At 42.3% G+C, this 21768-nt stretch overlaps 1 protein-coding gene across 1 annotated transcript in view; it reads left to right on the forward strand.

The window, feature by feature from the left end:
- LOC106815723 overlaps nt 1-21184 on the forward strand; it is a 51703-nt gene extending 30519 nt beyond the window's left edge. The window contains exons 4-6 of the mRNA XM_014820225.1: nt 20164-20241; nt 20611-20794; nt 21169-21184. Of these exons, the coding sequence (XP_014675711.1) occupies nt 20164-20241; nt 20611-20794; nt 21169-21184 (278 nt within the window). The remainder of the gene's footprint in view (nt 1-20163; nt 20242-20610; nt 20795-21168) is intronic.
- Nucleotides 21185-21768: the final 584 nt, after the last annotated feature.

Consider the following 21768-nt stretch of genomic DNA (forward strand, 5'->3'; position numbering starts at 1 on the left):
CTTCAAAAGGTGCATTTGGAATCGGAGCTGCACCTAATGGTGAGGGTATTCGGGTTAGTTTCTTTGACTTACACACTGTACATCTGTTAATGTAATCCTTAATCGTGACATACATCTTGCTCCAGAAGTATCGTTGACGTATGGAATTATACGTTCTTGCAAAGCCGAAATGAGCGCCGAGTTTGTCGTCATGATGTGCTGTAGTTACTGCTGTAATAAATGTCTCCGGAATCACTAATTGTGCTTCAATATCATATGCCTTCACTGACTGAGGGATATGGTAGAGTAGGTCGTCCTCTGCATCAATGAAATATGACGATAATATTTTTAAATCCTTGATAGTTGTAGCTGGAGATGTGAGCGTCGTACGTACTAGAGAAATCATAGCGTCAGTGTCTTGATGAGCCTTGAGAGATTCTAAAAAAAGTGCTGGCGGGTCTGTGTCCCCACTTTCACTGTCCATCTCACTTTCACTCTGGTGAATGTACTGCACGGTCACAGGTTGCAATGCGTCGTTTACCTGCGCTAGGTGGCGCCTGTTGTCCTCTGCGGCATCTGATTCCCCAGCTTGCTCGTCGTGGGAATTTATTGACTGGTCTTTTATCTCAGTTGTGTCGGTTGTGAGTCGACTCAAGTGATCCGCGTGTGGGATAAACCTTCCTGAAGTATACTTTATGAACGGTTGAAATTCACTGATGATCATTGCCCACCGTAATAACCGCGGATTTTTCAATGTTGGACTTTTTAGAATAAATTCTAAACACTTATGATCAGTTATCACCGTGAAATTGGCTCCGACTAGGTAAAATCGCAGTCGTTGGATCGCGAAAATCAATGCGTATGCCTCACGGTCTGTCGTGGACCACCGACATTGTACTGGAGTTAATTGATGGCTGAGATAATAAATGACAATCTCCTTGCCTTCATCATCATCTTGGGCCAAAACTGCGCCTACTGCATAGTTACTCGCATCCGTATACAACTTGTAACTCTTGTGTATATCTGGGTAACCGAGAATCGGGGCTGTTATCAGCGCGTTTTTTAAATGTTGAAATGCTACTTGGGCTTCATCACTCCAAATAAATTTGGCGTGTTTTTTGGTTAACTGTGTTAGTGGCACTGCTATTTTTGAAAAATCCCTTATGTGTGCCCTATAGTACTGAGCCATTCCGAGAAAACTTCGAACCTGTCTGACGGTGGCTGGCGGTTTTAAATTTTTAATGGCTTCTATTTTCTCCGGGTCGGGTTTGATTCCAGAAGGGCTGATGATGTGACCTAAATAACGTACGCTCTGCCTCATGAAATTACATTTGACTGGATTTAATTTTAATCCAGCTTCTTTTAATCGGTCGAAAACGGTTTGAATGTCCTTTAAATGTTGCTCATACGTAGCGCTAAATACGACGATATCGTCGATATAAACAATTGCGGATACGTTAAGTAACCCCCTTAACACAGAATTTAAAAGCTTCTGAAATATACCTGGGGCCCCGGACAAACCAAATGGTAAAAATTTCCACAAATAAGAATTTGAACACGTTACCGTACAAGTTTTTAATTTATCAATGGGATCCATTGGAATTTGAAAATATCCTGATTTTAAATCCAAAGTTGTGTAATATCGCGACTTACCTAAACTGGCTAGAACGTCGGCGATTAGGGGTAGGGGATACGAGATTTTCGTGGTTAGGGTGTTTAATCGGCGGAAATCAACAACTAAATGACCTGCGGGGTCGTCACGTTTCTTAACTAAAAAACAGGGTGAACTCCAATCTGAAGTACCTTCTTCTACTATACCTGCTTGTAATAGCCTGTCGAAATGTTTATTCATTTGTTCCCTCTGTAACAATGGCGTTCTGTAAGGTCTCTGTTTGAGAGGAGCGTTATCTCGTGTATCAATTTTCATGTGAACTAGATTAGTCGACCCCAGCTCATAATCGTTGCTTGCAAATAATTCCTTATTAGTTGTAATTAGTTTCTGCATTTCGTCTCGATAGGTGGCGTCTAAGTGGCTTAAATTGACCAAACGACTGCTATTGTTAGGAGTGGAGGGTGGAGGATGGAGTAGTTTAGCCTTGGGCATGTCATTTGCATTTTGTAGTGGTACCGTTAATGACCGTTTAGCGTCCTGCATAGAATTCCGTGCACACATACGGGGCAGGTTTGTAGGCGCGACTAATGCTATGCGCTGTACGTGCTGTATGCGAGACGCCTGGCGTGTGTGCACTGGTGTGTATAATGCTAGTTCCATACCTGCTTGTATGCAAGTGCTTGCTAGCGTGGCATTGTGCAAGGGTATCTGTGTTGTTTTGACCGCTGGTCGGCGTGTATGCGTGTCCGTGCTGTTAATCTGTATTTTACCTGTACACATACGCGTAGCCTTCGCCGGAATATGGATGTCTGAGGTAACTATAAATGTCTGTGCGGAATTTGAATCGAAAATTTGTATTGTAGAATTATTAATGATTAATCGTCGCTGCGCGCAATCTATGATAACTTTATGGTGTTGGAGAAAATCATATCCAAGCAAGACAGTTTGAAATAAATCCCGTACAATAAAAAATGTGTGCTTAACTGTTAAATTCGCTATTGTTATAGGCAAAATTGCTTTCCCTAGAACAAATAGATCTTTCCCGCTAGCGGACCGTAATATCTGCGTGTGAGCTGACGAGAAAGCATACGAGAATTTCGATTCAACCTGTTCCCATAGCGACTGATTTATGATTGATACGGCCGAACCAGAATCAATTAATGCATGCGATTGTTGCTCTGCTACTGATACAATACATAGTGGTAAATTGTTAGTGTTTGTCGTTAACGGGGCGTCAGATCTATTTTTATCTAAATTAGTGCGAGATGTTAAATTCACCGATTCTATCGTCTCGCATTGCGAAGACCGGTGAGAGGGTTTACCGACCTCCAAGATGGCGACTGGCGTGGCGTGGACTGGCGCGGACAATTCGCCCAAAAATGCCCCGGGGTGTTACAAATAGCACAGATCGGAACGCCTGTCGCTGTGTACCGGAATGTCGCATCTCGGCCGGGAGTGATTAGTGGGCGTTGCATTTGTCGCTGCTGTGGGTAATTAAATTGAGCGGGGTAATTAAATTGAGTGGGGTACCGCGGTGGCTGTCGCGTGGTTGCCATATCGCGCTGTTGCGGTCTAGTAAATGTTTGACGCTGTGGGAAATACTCTCTTTGATTATAGTTATTGTAACGGATAGGGTTAGAATTTTGATAACTGCCCTCGTTATTATACCTACGCTGCTGCGGCGAATAGCTAGTGGTTTGTCTGTCTGATCTGTCATTAGCAGTTTGTCCGTCTGGTCTGTCATTAGCAGTTTGCCTGTCCGGTCGCTCGACATTGTCGTAAGCCTGTCGTAAAGCTGTCACTAGTTTACGAATATCATTAATCTGTCGCTGTACCGTCTGCGAATCTGTTAACGATATTGCTGTCACATCTGCGTCGTCCGTGGACCTCTGAAATCTCATGCTAATTTCCTTTTCTAAAACTGATTCGTATTTGGCAATTTCTACCGCTCTTAAAAATGTAGACGGTTTTTTCCGCACTAATTTCTTCTTTAAAATATCAGCATTTAACCCATCAATAAAAGCGTCAACATACCTTTGCTGCAAATTTACATCGTTATCATCTAATTGTCCAAAAGCCGTCTTCCCCAGCTGTTCTAAACGTTTAGCAAACGATGAAAGTGACTCGGAATGTCTCTGTTTTATTTTCTTAAATCTTTGACGAGCGAGCGGGATTTCGCTCGCATCCGTATAACGTGTTTTTAAAATTTCCAAAAAATGTTTCCACCGAATTGTAGGTGAAACAGTTAGAATCTCAGCGGCGTAATTCGCCGGTTCGGCTCCAAGCAATCGAAGAGCGAGACGAACGCGTCGTTTATCGTCAGTCTCATCCAAAATAACAAATAGATGGGAAATGTTTTGGGCCCACTGAGTAAAAGTTACTGGCGTATCGTCTGTCCCGTTAAACTCTTTATACCCTGATACGAGTAATAACGATTGTATTTCCTTAACCAATTCCTGCATAGGTTGTTTTGGAAAAGAAATCTCTGTTTCTTGCGCGTCAACTTCGTCATCTGACACGTCTGCGTTACGACGATCTATGTTATCGTCGGAGAGTAGCGGGTGGGTTTGAGTACGGGGTGGAAGGGTTGTCATGATTTAAATTTACAATTAATTATACTAAGAGTTTAGGGTAGGAATGGTTCACTATTTGTGATGCGTATTCCAACAATCCGATATATTTCAATCATATACTAGCACTTACGATTTCATCGTGATAGAGTTTTGGCTGCCCGTATTCTGTTGACTTCGTATTTGTGCTCACAATCCCAATGTATGCGTACAGAGCCGAGCGAGATATGAAAAACAAAAGTTATGTCAGACGCAATACGTGTGTTATGAACTATAATCGTGAACACAAGGAAAACGTCGTGTAGAACTGTAGCTTACGAACGAGACTGTACGTTAGCTGCTATAGGCAGTACGTATTTCAAAGGTATATATCACAAATATACTCTTAAAATAGATGAGCCTCTAAACATACATTAAACGTACATACACATACACACACACATAATATAAGTACACTAGTATAGTCTATCTATTAAGTGCTAGCCTTACCAAGTGTTTAACCACGGCACCAGCTGTAGTGATTTGTTTCTCGCCTCGTGTATACGTGTACGCTCAGGTGTGTGTGTGGGTGTGTGTGTGTGATCGTAGCTCGTGACGTATAGTGTATATACCATGCGATGTTCTAAAACCACAGGTCCTGCTTGGTGCGGGTAATTACCCTGAGGTTAGCACATAATGATAGACAAAACCAGACGTGTACGTACAACACATATATATATATCTATTTAATACTTATCACCAATTTAAGTACAACAACATACAAGGGGTTTCGTCGTGTTAGATAAACGCAATACAGTGCACGCCTTGCCTGCGTGTCTACAGATGGTTAGTTATAAATGTATCAATGGTCTACGTATCCTTAGCTATAGTGCTCCGTCTCTCTCACGTACAGAGTATGTTTGTACTAACGTGTTTTCTCACAGAACAACCAACAGAGTGGATGTATATGACAAAACAGAGGGTAGCACCGTAAATAAACAAAATACAATGACTCAAAATAGTTTAAAGAGAGAGAGAAACACAGATACGATGAGCACTCATACGATAGACCTATTAATACTTACGAAGACGCTGCCGTTCAGGAACTGTCTTCTAGAGTCCAGTACGACGGTATTTATTCTCTTTTTTGGGAACATTAGCCCGCTATCTGACGTCAGCATTGGCCCTCGCTACGTCCCTGGACGGCGAGTTTTCAGGGCGTTTTAATGGAATGCTTTAGGAACGGTCAGATTGACCGTTCTATGTGACTGACCAACGTAGCACGACTAATCCTAATCGTCGCTAAGATTAATTGTTTTCTAAGACCTGCCGGACATTCTATAGCTTAGGCTAGCCGGTAGTTTTCCACTGCCCTTAATGACTTTTTCCTTTTAATTAACTTTCCCTTTTTATGCCAATATTCTCTTCATTACAATATATCACGTGCTCATGGGGAATCAACATGGTAGGCTACATAATGATTGCGCACGGAGTGGCTAATTCTTTATGGGCCCTATGTGATGGACAGCTGGTGAAATTCACCAGCTGTATACCTATGTTCATACTGGGAATGCTGGCACACGCGGCAGCCATTACGGCCATGTTCCTATGACAACCGCACCCGGAAGAACGGGCCATGTATTACATCATTGCTATTGCGTGGGCGATTGGAGATGCTGTCTGGAAGATTCAATTGAATTGTACGTGCTTCTTTACCCTTTTGCTAATGCTCATTTTCTCCTTTACCTTTTGTCCAAACATTTTCTACTCTAATTCGTCCGCAAATCTCCCACCTGCACTAACCTGTTATATCCAGTAGCTATTGCTGCTATATTCTGACCGGTCTGCTTCTACAAGCCCGGGAACTTTGTGTCTGATTATTTTGCCAAGATGCTTGTTACTGAGGTATTTATGAGGTCTCGCGTCCTTATGCCAGGGTATTTTCATGATGCGCGTGATGCCCATATACCTCTCAAATGTCACAACATGACACAACGATAGCGAACGTGGCAGTATTATCTAGCATGTGAATGGTTGTGGTAAGAATAGGGGCCAAGCATCCCCTTGGCAGAAAATTGAGATATGTCTTATTTTTGCCAATGAGGAGGATAGGGTCCAACTCACGGTCATCTGTCCCGCTATCTATCCAAAATACTGTAGATGGCTCATATATAGTTTTGATTGTCCCGCCATTTTAGCATCTATCTTGTGAACGTGGTACATTTATTCACCTGTAGACCAGAAGCTGCCGTTAGATGCCCATGCGTGGTGAAAGCTGCACCTATAGTGGGTTTGGAATGGTGTAGCCTAGGGTCATTTACCGAATGCATCCGAAAATCCACCCGGCGTAGTTTACATAGATACCTTGAGAGACTGTGAGAGCCTGCAGTGTGAGTGACCCTAGCCATACCATGTTGCAGACGGACTTTGATACATTTATTCTTCGATTACCGTGTATATTTATATCTACACTGTTGCAAAAGGAAGTGTTGTACTTTGCGACTGCCCTCTTATGTATGTTCTGGCCTCTAAAAAGATATCCATACTAGTTTGGATATATACATATATAGAACAGAAAGGCAGACAGAGCGAGAGAGAGAGGCGGCGGAAATATTGAGGCTGGTGAGGATAGCTCGAAGTCCGTATTGTGTTGCGTGGTATGCTTTCACAGTCTAATAGGCCCATCTTCAAACATTTCATCATACCGATAAATTTTTAAAAGGAGGCCGAACACGAAATTTCTAGCTATGCTTCCTACATATTCTTATTTGGTTTAGATATCAGGAGGATAAAAGATGCAAGCAAGTGATATATCTCCATATTCACATCCAGGGATAGGCACACGGGGGTACACCAATATTTGCACCAACCTGATAAACAGCATATATGATGACATACATGGTTCAAACTCGGCTTGGTGCATCACGGTAAATACTTATTAATCGAAGCAATTTTTCTGCCTTACTGAGTGTATGAGGTTCGTTGAAATCAAGTATTTGCTCAAATTTACAAGATTTCGGTTTCAAGCTTCAGATTCAGCAAGATCATCTTTATGTGACCGGGCTATCATTGCTAGTCTAAAGGAAGACACGATGGCGCACATGTTTGCGTTTTGGCGTCAAACTTCAGCGATTCTCCGAGTGACTACGTAAACCAGTTTCTAATATTTACTCAAAGTACACGGTTAACAAGCTTGAGAAACGTTTGACGATGGATAAAGAGGTGAGCATTGCGTTGACACCACGAACAAACACGTATTTGGGTATCACTATTTTACATACGATAACTTTTATGGCGAATGACGATAGATGCATGAATTTAAATGCCGTGTGCAATTTATCAATATGTCTGGAGCAAAGTATCGTATATCACATGCAATAGTCATGTACTTAAATCATTAAATGATGTAAATATTTAATGATGTCTTAAAAACATGTCATGAACGCTAAGCTCACTATATAACTTATAGACTCATAATCGCTCGATGTTTTTTTACACCATCTCAATTAGTTATTCGGGTTGCATTTTTAACAAGTTAGAAATGTCACTAGGTTAATCTTCTTGTGCTGTCGTGTGTCTCACCGATTCGTGGTATACTTATCTTACAGCACTCTACGGATACTTGTTCGTGGAGCAAAAGGCAGCATTTTTTAACTACCGTCTGTGGAAAAGTATAGAATTTCTTATTGCCTTTGCTTCTGAACAATACCTTTGTACAGGGCCCAAGTTGTGGATGACACTAGGATAGTTAACAGTAGGAATGATCCCCTATGGTATTGTCGAGTTCAGAAATAGGTGCCAATTATTATAATAATATTTTGTTATTATGTGTTTTCCTGCCTCGAAAGTACAGTGTCTGTATCAAGACAAGTTTAGAATTGACTCTACCACCCATGGGTAAAAGTAACTCTAACTTGGAAAATTTCATAAACAGTATTCAACGACTCAAAACGCACCCGATAAGACGGACTGCCCACAGTACTCCAAGAAATTACGCGACAGGCTAGTAAAGTAGAGTGAATCTGTGCTGTTATTCCAAACCGAGCACGACTATGTTATTTTGCAGGAATCGCACAGCAGGTAACTCTGCCAGCGCCCACCCCGATGTGGAGAATGTACCACTAGCTTATATTCATCAGAAAGAGATGGAAGACAAGAAGGCACAGAATCGTAGCGACACTATCGAGTGCCAGGGAGACACGTTGACTGAAGCGACCAAAAACGAAGAAACGTAGAAGTGCAGCCACTTAATTTGTTGCTTTCTTACGTCCGTCTAACGTTGAGAGAAATATTTGAGTATAACCTGAAAAATAAGCGAAATTTTGTTCATTGTTTCGCGCTTCATGTAAAAGACAGTGGTGTAAAATGAAACGTTTGGGTAATTCCAGGTGATGATCTAGTTCCCCCTTTTTCATTACAGTCATTGAATTATCACAGAATAAAGATTGCAAAAACACTGGCAGACTGTCTTTACTTCATAATTTCCGAGGTGATTCAAGCGAATGATTAAAATGTCTATGTTACTCGACTTTTCCCCAATTGTGTCCTCATTATAATAGAAAAATCAAAGAGCAATTTGATTTTCATTTTGACACCGAACTGATAAATATGGCTTAACAGGTGAGAGCTCGGGTGCAGATAAAGAATTGAACTTGAAGTACTACTAAAGAGCCATGAGAACTTGAGTTGAAAGACAAACATACATATAGTAATCACCATCTATGAGGCTTCCCTAAGCGGGATAACCAATTGATGAATGTGATGATTAGAGAGAGGCCCAAACAGAGAGGAGGGGCGTCTTTTCCCGACCTGCGTATGGAACGGATGTACATAAATAAAAATGTAACTCAAACATTTATTGTGCGGTTTATTCTCTTTTAGTCTCTCTTTAGCCTTTTTAATGCCCATCCATGCTCAAAGAACCCCGCAGCTACTTCCGATTCACATCATGTTGTGGATGATGAAGGTATAATTGATGTGTGGACTCTCAATTCATATATCCGTCTAAGCGAGATAACTATGCCCTCTTAAATATTGCTGCTAGGTTGGTCAAGCTAAAAGGGTTTGCACGTGTTGTTCACGAATGCTCACCCGACAACGGTGTGAAACTTATTAGCGTTGCTAAATGGCCGTTTAGTACATTTCTATCGCGACGCTGATTGGCTAGAGTTGCCTGTCGATCATTTGAGGCGCATGTTAGAGTGCGAGAGAGATAGAGTTCGAGAGAGAGGGGGGATGATCGATCGAGAGGGCTCAGAACTATGTACTATGCGGTATATTTCTTTAACCTTGTGATTTTTTATATATTTACCTTGTGGCCATGCTACATAGAACATAGAACTTTGTTATTTACGCGTTACATATATATATTCATATTTGCTTCAGCTATCACGGATTATTAAATTCTGGGCTGTAATGTCTCTCTCGTCGACCAATATAATTTGGTGCGGTATTATAACCGATATATAGCTGGCGTTATGTATAGAGAGCTCGTGTGATAGGCACGTGTATCGTATAGAGTGTGACCAGGGACGTGTACAGCAGATACGTGTGCAAATAGCACTTAAGCCACAAACAGTATAATTAATGCTATAACCACGTAATTACTACGGTAACTCTATTCTTTAATGAACAACATCATAAACACATACAGTACAAGGATGGCTACGCAAGCCATCACTCAATGACGCGTTACAAGTGTTTCATATCATACAACCTAGCAGGCGGCTCCTCTCGTCAGTTGACGGCATAACGCTAGCAGAGATCGGCAGGTGAGTCCTTGTGTCAGCTGGCAGCGGTAACGGTAGCGTGGTGACGAGCAGCAGGTGAGAGCAGTATGTGCGGACAGCGTCGTGAACTGTCGAGCACCGTGGAACTGTGTCTGTCCTCTTGTCGAAACTGTTTGTTATTTATACAGCTGGAGGAATGCTTGGCCTGAGCGTGGTCAAGGCCTTGTTGCGTGCGGATGGTGCAATTCTGTCCTTCTCCCGATTTTTATAGATAACTGAAGATAAGGGATTCTTTTCTCTAGCGTGAGAACGGCGGTCGGAGTCTTTGTAGATATGGTGGAGTCGTCGATGGCAGTCTCTCGAAGCCCTCGTCGAGCAGCCTTCTATTGACACTAAAGTGTCGTCGGCACGCTTTGTGCCATACCGCTGCTGTCACGTGCACGCGACGTGGTGTTCGGCTCCCCATGCTAAAAGGTATCGCACAGATTTAGCCCTGGTTGGGTCATAACTCGCGTGCGACACCGGCGTCGGAGTTCCTGCTGTGTTGCCCAATGATTTCGTTTCTTCTGTCATAGCACGCGTGTACGGCACGCGTGCTATTGCAGCCCTGCGGCAATTGTTTGTCGTACGTCATCACCTTGAGCCGCGTGGGAAGCGTGGTTAGTTCGACTCCCGTTGTAATCAGTGGTAATTTAATTGCTTGTTGATGACGTGTCGGCACGCGCCATAAACCAGTGGCGTGCGCCTCTCAGCCTCGTAGAAGGTGATAACTCTGACAATGTTATTGTGTCACATTTCTCGGATCTTGTCTTGCTGCGGTGTGTGCGGCCTAATGATGCTCGTAAACTTGTATCAGTCTATCGCATGCTGGGTTGTACGTAGTTTCTCTCTCGAGGTCGTTGGTGACACAGATTCCTCGGGACGACTTTCGCTTGTTGTTACCTTGGGCTATTTGACTAAATTAACTATGACGCTATGCTACGTTAAGCGGGCCGTGACGCTCGCTGCTCACGTTAGCTTGAACTAAAAATAACTATGACGTGATATTGCTTAAGTTAAACGACCCGTGTCGCTAGGTTTTTTTATACTAGGTTAATTAATTCGATATCAACGTCACTACATATGGTCTTATATGTGCATTATCTCTGGGTATACATACGGGGTTATATAGGAACGAACGGTACACTATAACCTTGACTTAGATCTGATAATATTCACAGCGTCATATAACTGTCTCTACTGGTATTATATACCTGATACATATCTGCTAGCTAGGGCATGACATGCATGCTTTCCTCACCTTTTCCTCACCCTTATCTTTACGAGTGACCAAAGGGCAGCGCGTTAGAATTGAATCATTAGTACGAGCTTGAATTTTGTCTCTGGCATGACAGCCCATCTAAAGATATATACGCCTATCAGTCGACCTCTCTTAAGATATAAGAAGAAGATATTGCATGTATAGTGCCCGTTGTATATTGCAGTCAGAACAGAATCTGGTTAAGTTACTGTGTTAGCGTATACGCATTATCTCACCAGAAGAGTTATATTTTGTGATGAATATGCATTTACTATGGTTAGGGGGTATCTCAGCAAAGATATCTGTGATAAATTATGATCACTCGACCTGTGTTTATAATTAAGAGAGTGCCCTATCCTGCTGTGTGCAAAACTCCTACTTCACCCCGTCCCGTCCTTGCCCGTTCCCCTATTGTCCCTCCCTAAGCCTCATTCTTGTTTCATCACACCCTCAGCTATCTTCCATGCTGTCTTTCCTCAGTCTCCCCCTCTTTCTCGTCCTCTCTCGCAACAATTAAGCTATATTATGCATGCATGCAGTTTTCTATAGTCCGTACTAGACGCCTGAAACGGTGCTCGCGCATGCGCAATAGCGAAAATTATGCATTTAATATGGAGAGAAGGGATTCTAGCATAGATCTATATGATAACATTCTATAAGTAGACCTCGCTTAAGATATAAGAAGAAGATATTGCATGTATGGTGACCGCTGTATATTCCAGTCAGAACACAATCTGGATATACGTAACTGTGTTAGCGCATAGGCATTATCTCACCAGAAGAGTTATATTTTGCGATAAATATGCATTTAATATGGTTAGGGGGTATCCCAGCATAGATATCTGTCATAAATTATTATCAGTAGACCTGTGTTTATAATTAGGAGAGTGCCCTAGCCTGTAGGGTGCAAAACTCCTACTTCACCCCATCCCGTCCTTGCTCGTTGGCCTATTGTCCCTCCCTAAGCCTCATTCTTGTTTCACCACACCCTCAGCTATCTTCCCTGCTTCCTTTCCTCAGTCTGCCCCTCTCTCTCGTCCTCTCTCGCAACAAGCTATATTATGCATGCAGTTTGCTATATTCCGTACTGCACGCTTGAAACGGTGCTCGCGCATGCGCAATATCTCACGAGAAGAATAATACTTTGCAAAAATTATGCATTTAAAATAACGAGGTCGTATTCTAGCATAGATCTCTATGATAACATTCAATCAGTAGACCTCTTTTTACATCCAGGAAGAGAACATTGCATGTATGGGACCCGCTGTATATTCCAGTCAGAACACGATCTCGTTAAGTTACGATGTTAGCGCATACGAATTATCTCACCAGAGGAGTTATATTTTGTGATGAATATGCATTTAATATGGTTATAGGGTATCTCAGCAAAGATATCTGTGATAAATTATTATTAGTAGACTTGTGTTTATAATTAGGAGAGTGCCCTAACCTGTAGGATACAAAACGCCAACGACCCCATCCCGTCCTTGCTCGTTGGCCTATTGTCCCTCGCTCAGTCTCATTCTTGTTCCACCACCCACTCAGCTATCTTTCCTGCTGCCTTTCCTGAGTCTCCCCCTCTCCCGTCCTCTTTCTCAACAAGCTATATTATGCATGCAGTTTTCTGCCTGAACGGTGCTCGCGCATGCGCAATATCGCCAGAGAAGAATAAAATTTCGCGAACATTATAAATTTATTATGGAGAGGATGTATTCTAGCATAGATCTATAGAATAACATTCTATCAGTCGACTTCTCTGAAGATATAGGAAGAAGATATTGCAGGTATGATGCCCGCTGTATATTCCAGTCAGTACACAATCTGGCTACGTTACTGTGTTAGGGCATGCGCATTATCTAGCCAGAGGAGTTATATTTTGCGATGAATATGCATTTAATATGGTTAGGGGTATCTAAGCATAGATATCTGTCCTAAATTATTATCAGTCGACCTGTGTTTATAATTAGGAAAGTGCCCTAGCCTGTAGGTTGCACAACTCCTACTTCACCCCGTCCCGTATTTGCCCGTTCCCCCATTGTCCTTCGCTCAGCCTCATTCTTGTTCCACCACCCCCTCAGCTATATTCCATGCTGTCTTTCCTCAGTTTCTACCTCTCTCTCGCCCTCTCTCTCAACAAGCTATATTATGCATGCAGTTTTCTATAGCCCTTGCTGCACGCCTGAAACGGCGCTCGCGCATGGGCAATATCTCCCGAGCAGAATAATATTTTGCGAAAATTAAAAATTTAATATGGAGAAGAGGTAGGCATAGATCTATATGATAACATTCTATCAGTAGACCTCTTTTAAGATATAAGAAAAAGATATTGCATGTATGGTGCCCGCTGTATATTCCAGTCAGTAGACAATTTGGCTACGTTACTGTGTTAGCGCATGCGCGTTATCTCACCAGAGGAGTTATATTTTGTGATGAATATGCATTTAATATGGTTAATTTAGCATAGATATCTGAGATAAATTATTATTAGTAGACTTGTGTTTATAATTAGGAGAGTGCCCTAGCCTGTTTTGCGGTATAAATTTACGATAATAGCAATTACAAGAGATCAATGAAAGATATTATTTACAAGATATCAATGAGAAATTAACATGACATTCTCATATACATTTAGTTAGTAGTAAGCACAAGATGTCAGTGTAGATATAACTAACAAAACATTCTGCGGAATACATAAATAATTATTGTAATTACAAAAGATCACTGTTGAAATATTTAACATTAAATTTCGCGACATTCCTTTAGTATAATAGTAATTACAAACAATTAAATAATTAACATAACATTCGGCGCTATTCATCTTGCACAATTAAAATATTATTCTCGAAAAAAATTTAAATGACATTTCGCGATTTCATATATCATGCAGTGTGTGAATTATTATCGGTAATTCGCGGAAAGCGTTTAGGATCATAATAATAACAACGTATCGGTATGCAAATAATTATGTCATATTAGATTCCCCGGCAAGTGTTTGGGATTTTCTCCCCCTCCCTCCGCTCTCTTTATATTTTTTTTTCTCTTTAGCTCTTTCTCTTTCTCTTCCTTAATTACTAATTCACTCAATCGGTCTCTCTTTTCCTGTCCTGCCTCTAGCTTTCCCGGGAAATTATTACTAATTAAAGAAGAAAGAGAGTAGGTAATCATTAGGACATTTTTAGTGAGAAAACTCTTTTTATCATGTTGTCTGTGCACAGCGGCGTGCGTGCGATGTACTTGTGTGTTGCATACAAGCATATAAACGAGATTTACAGGAAGTTATCGGTGTAGCACCGTACTACGCGTGCTCAGCGATTTTAAGCTTTCTATTAAATTACCTCTAAGTTAAGTTATAAGTCTTGTACAATATGGTAATACAGTCTATGGTTAAGATATCCTACAGCGCGATGACATCATCGCTGAACCTGAGCGCGGTTAAGATTGGCCATAGAAACACGGGCAGGCCGCCCTGACCTATATAGGTGGTAGTGGCAAATCCTAGCGTTGTCGCAACCTACAACCATGTTTGAATTAACTTACAATGAAGTCGAATTTTCGTTATAACATAAACCTTAGTAGCGCACAGAGCACGCGCCCTCCTGGTCACGGCATCAGATGCACAGGGGTTCTAGGTGTACAAGTGTTATAGCCGGTTCGTGAGACACGTCGGGAGGTGCCCGACTGTGTGTAGGCACGTGATCGTATAGGTGGTAATGTTCTAAACCTTGCGTTATGTTATTGTTCTTGATTCGTGGTAAATGTATAATCGTATTATTGTCTTAGTTTATAAACCCAGTTCGTTGTTCGTTTCGTGTTTGCGTTTCCGCTTGGAGGATGTCAGCTTCTCTTTGATAGGTTCGCAAAAATTTCTGACGATGTGATGGTAATGCTGCGGTCACTGCCGCTGCTCGTTGACGATGACGCTGATGTTACCGCTGTCGCTCAGATGTCGCTGCTGCTGTTGTTGCTGTTACTGTTACTGCTGACGCCGACGATGACGCTGGTGTTCACGCTGCGGCGATCGACGTTGTTGCTGCTGGTTCTAACAATGCTGCAGTCGACGTTGACGATGGAAAGCAGCCGTCGCTGATGTTGACGTTGGTGCTGACGCTGATGTAACGACTGGCGCGACGTTACACAATGGAGAAGGTGGAGAGGACGGAGGTTTGTAGAAAGGACGGGCGTGACGTTAGAAAGACGGAAGAGGGAGAGATGAGAAGAGATGAGAGAAAAGATACCAAACACGATGTCGGTCGGTACGGGTACACGAAGGATCTGTATTCCAACTCCATTCAAATAGCAGCAAATGCAGAGCAGCTCACATAGGCGCGTGACGAATCGTGTCTCGAATTCTCTGCCCCGGCATGGGTATGCGAGCCGGGTTATATCCTTGTGCACGTATCTTCCGCCTCCTTTGTCTCGGCGACACGGGGGTGGCAAACACGTCGTTAATTATACTAATAGGTGATTGGGCCCGTAAAAGCCTTTTCGCTACAACAAATTCCGCTATGTTATTACAACTTCTAGGTTGGTTATGCGGCCAGCCTTTGGCGACACCGCGTCCGGTGTCGTGGCGCTGGCCAAGGTACTCTAACGCCTATTTCTACGTATAACTACTCCTACAGATGTGTTCTAATTAGCTTACAATGGGGTAGAATTCTCGGCGCAACATTGCTCGCTACACTGACGCTGAGGCTGATGCTGACGATGACGCGGACGCTAACGCTGATGCTGCTGCTGGTGAGACGCTCGATGTCGATACACACACAGCTCTATGATGCGGTGCTGACGTCACTACTGCTAATGTTAATGTTACTCTTCGTTACTCGCTCGCCACTAACTCCGTTTTCTTGCTGCCGACTCCTTCCGCGCGAATCCTGGTCACGGAACCAGTGAAATGGGGTTTAGGAATTAAAGTCGGTGAAGTGATGTGCAATCATTGCGTTGTGCTATTGTTTAAATATATATAGTATATATATATATATATATATCAATGAAAACAAACATACTAACAAAATCAGTGTTTACGCGAGCTGAGCATGTAGTGTATATATACACGTAGTGGAATTGATTTTACGACATATAGAAACTGCTGCACATACATCATGCAATCAAGCCACAGTTCCGAAAAGACATCAAAACGACATGATTTACAACTATATATATATATATACTTACTGAATATATATATTATCCTCAATATCAACATTCAAAACATCAAAAGTTCAAACTAACGATGTAAAACGAAATAGCACGCGCACGCACGCACACACGCACGCACGCACGCTCGCACGCACTCACGCAACACACACGAACGCACGCGCCGCACGGGCGGCGGCACCAAGCACGATCACGATCTCGTTTTAGCTCGCACGCAAGCACACACGCTCGCACGCTCGCAAGCACGCACGCACGCATGCACGCGTATAATATATATATATCTTTTTATTCCGTACTATATATAAAGTGTTCAGCCGAGTTTGCGCGTTGTGCGTGACGCCCGGGGGGGCCCGCAGCCAGCGCGCGGGGAGTGTTCGCGCGATAACTAGAGAACTCCGACAGCCTAGAGGAAAATTAAATATATTTTCAGAATCAGCACGTCCTGCGGAGGTCAAAAAAAATAAAAATAATATAATTTTATTCATTCAATAGATGGCCTACAGAAAACATTTACATCACGTACGTAGTGGAATCTATTGTGTATATCCATACACGCCCAGTAGCCGAATGGATATAAGCATCGGACTCGTTAAACCATTGTTCTGGGCTTCGAATTCCAGCCTCGCGGAAAATGAATGGGTGTTTCTTTACTTTTTGGACTGTTTTAGTATGTACATCTGCCGTATTCACCGTTAATTTAAATTTTACACATTAAAACGTTAGTGAAAATCGCAGAATAAACTATGGCCTAGATGTCAATGATTAGCGCAAAACTGCAGGGGAACACTTTCACGGAAGCTTGTGAGGTTACATATCATAACATATTATTATATTTCTCTATATAATTTCATTTTTATTATTTATAATTTTTTTGACTTTTTCATTTTTAATGACTTTTTAATTTTTTTTATTTCTTATTATTTTTTACTGTTGGGATGGGTGGATGACATGGCATGTATAGGATGGGATGGGATGAGATGGCGCACTCTCGCGGCCTTGCGATGGGATCGGATGGAATGGGATGGCATGGACATTGGCATGGCATGGCCTGGGATGCCGATGCAGATGGCATTGCGATTGGGATGGGATGGCATATAGGGAATGGATGGGATGGCGATGCGGTGCGATGGAGATAGGATGGATGGCAATGTCCATGCGTTATGGATAGATGGATGCTTGGATGTTATTGCATGGATATGTAACAGATAGTTTGATTTTTTTGAATATTTTCTTTCAACCTAGCGCGTCCCCAACTGTAAGTAAACGCCATGATTTTCCAGGCCAACGCCGGGATATCCCGCGTAGTAAGTATATATATATATATATTGTGTGTGTGCTGCTGTGTGTTGTGTGGTGCTGGTCGTTCGAACCGACCACAACTGCCTAGTGTGACCTGGACCACCACACCAGCTGTGTCGACCGCTCGCGCGACTGACCCCACGTCGCACGGGTGCCAGCAATACGCACTAGCTACGGCGTGCAACACCACGACGACACGGTCCGGTGTGACGACCACCATCCATGACCGCGACGACGAACGACGTGTCGTGTTGCATCCTAATCACCACTAGATCGTAATCAATGAACATACACACGCTACGTGAGACCACACACGTATATGACTTATATACTGAGTATATTACTTACTTTGCCTCGCCCTCGGGGGTGACATGTTCACTAAGGTAGACCCCTGACAGATCGTCACGAAGCTTGCCTCTGAAGGGTATAGCAAGCCTCACCTCCTGCCCTTCATCCAGACCGTTCTCCAGCCGTATACTAAACGGCTGCTTGCGCGTGTCATTCGCGAAGCCGTCTATGCGAGGGTCCGGGTACGAGCTGTTCACGTTGGTCAAGCTGACCGCTGCTTCGTCGATGGCCAGGTCCTTAGCGTGTAGCGTGATCACCGATGTGCTCGCCTTACAGACGATCTGTATCACGACGGTGCCCGTGAATCGAAACTGACTCGGATCGAGGAACTTCTGCAGTTTCAGGTCGTACGTGACAGGCACGACGTCGTCGGGCAGAATGTTATTATATTTAATCTATGTTAGAATACCTTCTCTCCGTTTAAAATGCATAAGTTTAATAAAATATTATTATTCTCGGGAGATATTGCGCATGCGTCAGCACCCGCTCAAGCGTTTAGTAAAGAAAACGGCATAATATAGCTTTTTGAGAGATAGTGAGAGGGCGGTTGGAGACTGAGGAAAGGCGGTATGGGGATAGCTAAATGGGGTTAGAAGAAGAATTGGGCTGAGTGAGGGAGAAGGGAGGCAATGGGAAGAACGAGCTGGGTCACGTTAGAGTTCTGCTCCTTACAAGATAGGGCGCTCTCCTAATTATAATGACAGGTCTACTGATAAACTTTGTTGCAGAAATCTATGCTGAGATACCCCCTGACTATATTAAATGCATAATCATTACAAAATATAACTTATAATACTAAATAAAAGTTATCCACTGTATAAATAAATATAAAGACTTTGTTTCATTTCACTCTGGTGTTTTTCGAGCTACTGCATCGCCGTCCTGTCTTCAGGGTCTCACGCAATTTAACACCTGTCTAAATCCAGCCGTGGCTACCCCTAGTGCAATTACGGTAGTATACTAGTTTGGGGAGTCACACTCACTCACTTTCCAGGTGATGCGCAATCAACAGTGGTTTTTACTCGCTTCCAGCATTTTGGTCATTTGCAAAGTGCGACACAGAATGTCGCCAAGAAGTTGAGTTTTTACATATAGTCTGTAAGTATAATCACGTTTAGGGCATATACACCGCAAGTGACTGTTAAGTTGCATATCAAGATATAGCACAGTCTTAAACTCTAGTAACTAGTCAGAGTAACTAGCTGTAGACTCCACTTTAGTACACGTAATTTTTAGAAGTGGTAGGTATAGTGTTGTACATTGCTTTTATATACTTAGCTTAGCTGTATTGATAGTTCTAGAACTAGCTTATATTCTTCCACATTGCTTCTGTTTGCTCCTTGCACTAATGTTCCTGATTCCCACAGCAATGTCTTATTCCTGTGTAGTACTCCCCTGCATTACTATCCCGCTGTAATCCCAGCCATTCTCCACCCATTCCCGTTCCTGCAGTACTCACCCTCAATACTATGTAAGGAGCTCATGTTCGAAGGTAGATGCTGAACCTTTTCCTGGTGCATTTTCTGTTTTTATTTTGGCAGAATGCGTCAGTGTAATGCTGTCTCGCTGAATAGTGATTAAATCTCACATTAGGATTTTCTAGGGTACTGGCTGTAGGATGGCCGGGGTGTACAGGCAAGACGGTGGCTGGGCATTAGCAGTGTTGCTCGCTGCTCTACTCACAAACTTTATCGTGATAGGGATGACGTTCTCATTCGGCGTCTACTTCGTCATTCTAAAAGATGATCTCGAGATTTCGCACACGACTACCCTGTGGATCGGGGCTATAAACACTTGCCTAGTGTTCATAGGAGGTATTATGTCAATATTGACAGCAGGTGTGAACTAGGGTAGTACCAGTCAACAATCCATAACGGTTCGTGGCACAGAGTATTTGGGATTCATGAATCAATTCATGATATGCATTAATTCAATCACATGATGCATATATAAATCGACTCATAAGATACATACATTTTTTTCACAATTTTCATCTATTATATAAAAGGACTCATATGGTGTTTAGGTTAATTAACCTGAGGTTAGATTGCAATTTATTGAGGTTAGAGGCTCACTTAAGACTGATGTTGGTAATATCCTGTTTGTTCTTTCAATAAAGTGGCGTGTTGAGCATGAGAACGTTATGTGTGTGTTCGCATATGTCATTGTTGGATTTTCTATTGCCTGTAGGTCCTCTAGCAAGTGCAATGCTGAACAGATATGGATGTAGACTTACGATTATTTTGGGAGGTCTTCTCTCGCCTACAGGCTATTATAAGCAGCTACTTTGCAACAAAAACCCTATCCAACTTCGGGAATCAGCTATGCGACTAGTGCACAGCGTGACCGATATTTGCACGCATTATTTTACACTTAATTTATCTAAAAGAATTGTAGAAGTTTGTGGTAGAACGCTGGCAATAATTCATTTATTATTACGAAGTACGGCCTTACGGATAAAAACCTAATTAGACGTAGCATAGTTATCTAGAAACGATATTGTACTTTTTCAAGGGATCTAATGTGTTGTAAAATAAAATATCCCAAACATATAATAAACAGAAACAAAAGCACTATTTATTATGTATTTCTTATAATATGTCTCGCATTAGTCAGTGACACTTCCATGTCAGTGAGGTGACATTTTCGTTAATTTTTTTCTAGGCCTTGGGTTTGGCTTGTCCTACACTCCATGTGTTATCATGGTCGGAAGGTATTTCAACAAGTGGCTCTACCTGGCAACAGCGGTGGCTTGCACTGGAGAGGGCCTAGGTCTTGTTCTGTTCCCTATCATTTTCGAAAAACTAATCGAGGAATACCAGTGGCAGGGTTCTATGCTTATAAACGGGGCTATCTCTCTAAACATTGTACTGTGCGGGGTTATAGTGGAGCCCTTAAAAGCTAAAGAAGAGAATGCAGATGTACTTCATTTGACAATGTTCAGAGATATAAAAATGCTGCTGTTCGCTCTCAGCATGGTCTGCTGGAACGTCGGTGTTGTCATAGTAATGTTTATCGTAGCTGATTTCTTGGTGGAGCGCGGTATCGAACTGAGAAAGAATATTTATCTTATGACTATCATGGGAATAGCAAACATGGCAGGACATCCCTTTGCTGGGCTGACGGTGTTTTGTCGAAAGTGGCCGTACACAAACTTGTGGCTGTATACGATTACCATTGCAATATACGGTGTAGTTATGATGCTGTTTAATACTGGAGAATCTTTTACCGCTTTTCTTATTTATGGAATCGTTTTATCTTTTGCACTTGGGATTCAGTTGGGATGCCTGGCGAATGTTGTTATTGATCTCTTTGGGATGGATGTTTTTAACCACAGCTTTGGTTACCAGATGGCATCCTAGGGCGTCGGTATCATCATTGGACCTCCTATTGCAGGTATGTGACACTTGAAAGGAGCCTGGTGATGTATATTAGAAATGTGTGTGTAGATGTTCGTTTTCTATTTGTAAGTTTGTTATGACTGTTTGCATGTATGTAAAATCCTCTCTCTCTCTCTCTCTCTCTCTCTCTCTCTCTCTCTCTTTGTGTCTCTCTCTCTTGATTGTAATGTTCTCTGATTGAATATAAGTATACCAGAGAATTTTTATCGCATAGCGTGAAAGAAAGTCTCTAAGGTATATGTAGGTATAAGTACGTAACATCTATTTGCTTGTATATAGTATCAAAAACGATCGGCTGCACTTTTTCAGTAGTGATGTATTTTTGGTAATGCCTATATGCCTATAGATAGGTGGGTAATTCAGGGCAATTTTGCATGCATTCGTGTACAGTGAA

The sequence above is a fragment of the Priapulus caudatus genome, unplaced genomic scaffold (genome assembly GCF_000485595.1).
Source record: "Priapulus caudatus unplaced genomic scaffold, Priapulus_caudatus-5.0.1 Scaffold1185, whole genome shotgun sequence".
NCBI lineage: Eukaryota > Metazoa > Priapulida > Priapulimorpha > Priapulimorphida > Priapulidae > Priapulus > Priapulus caudatus.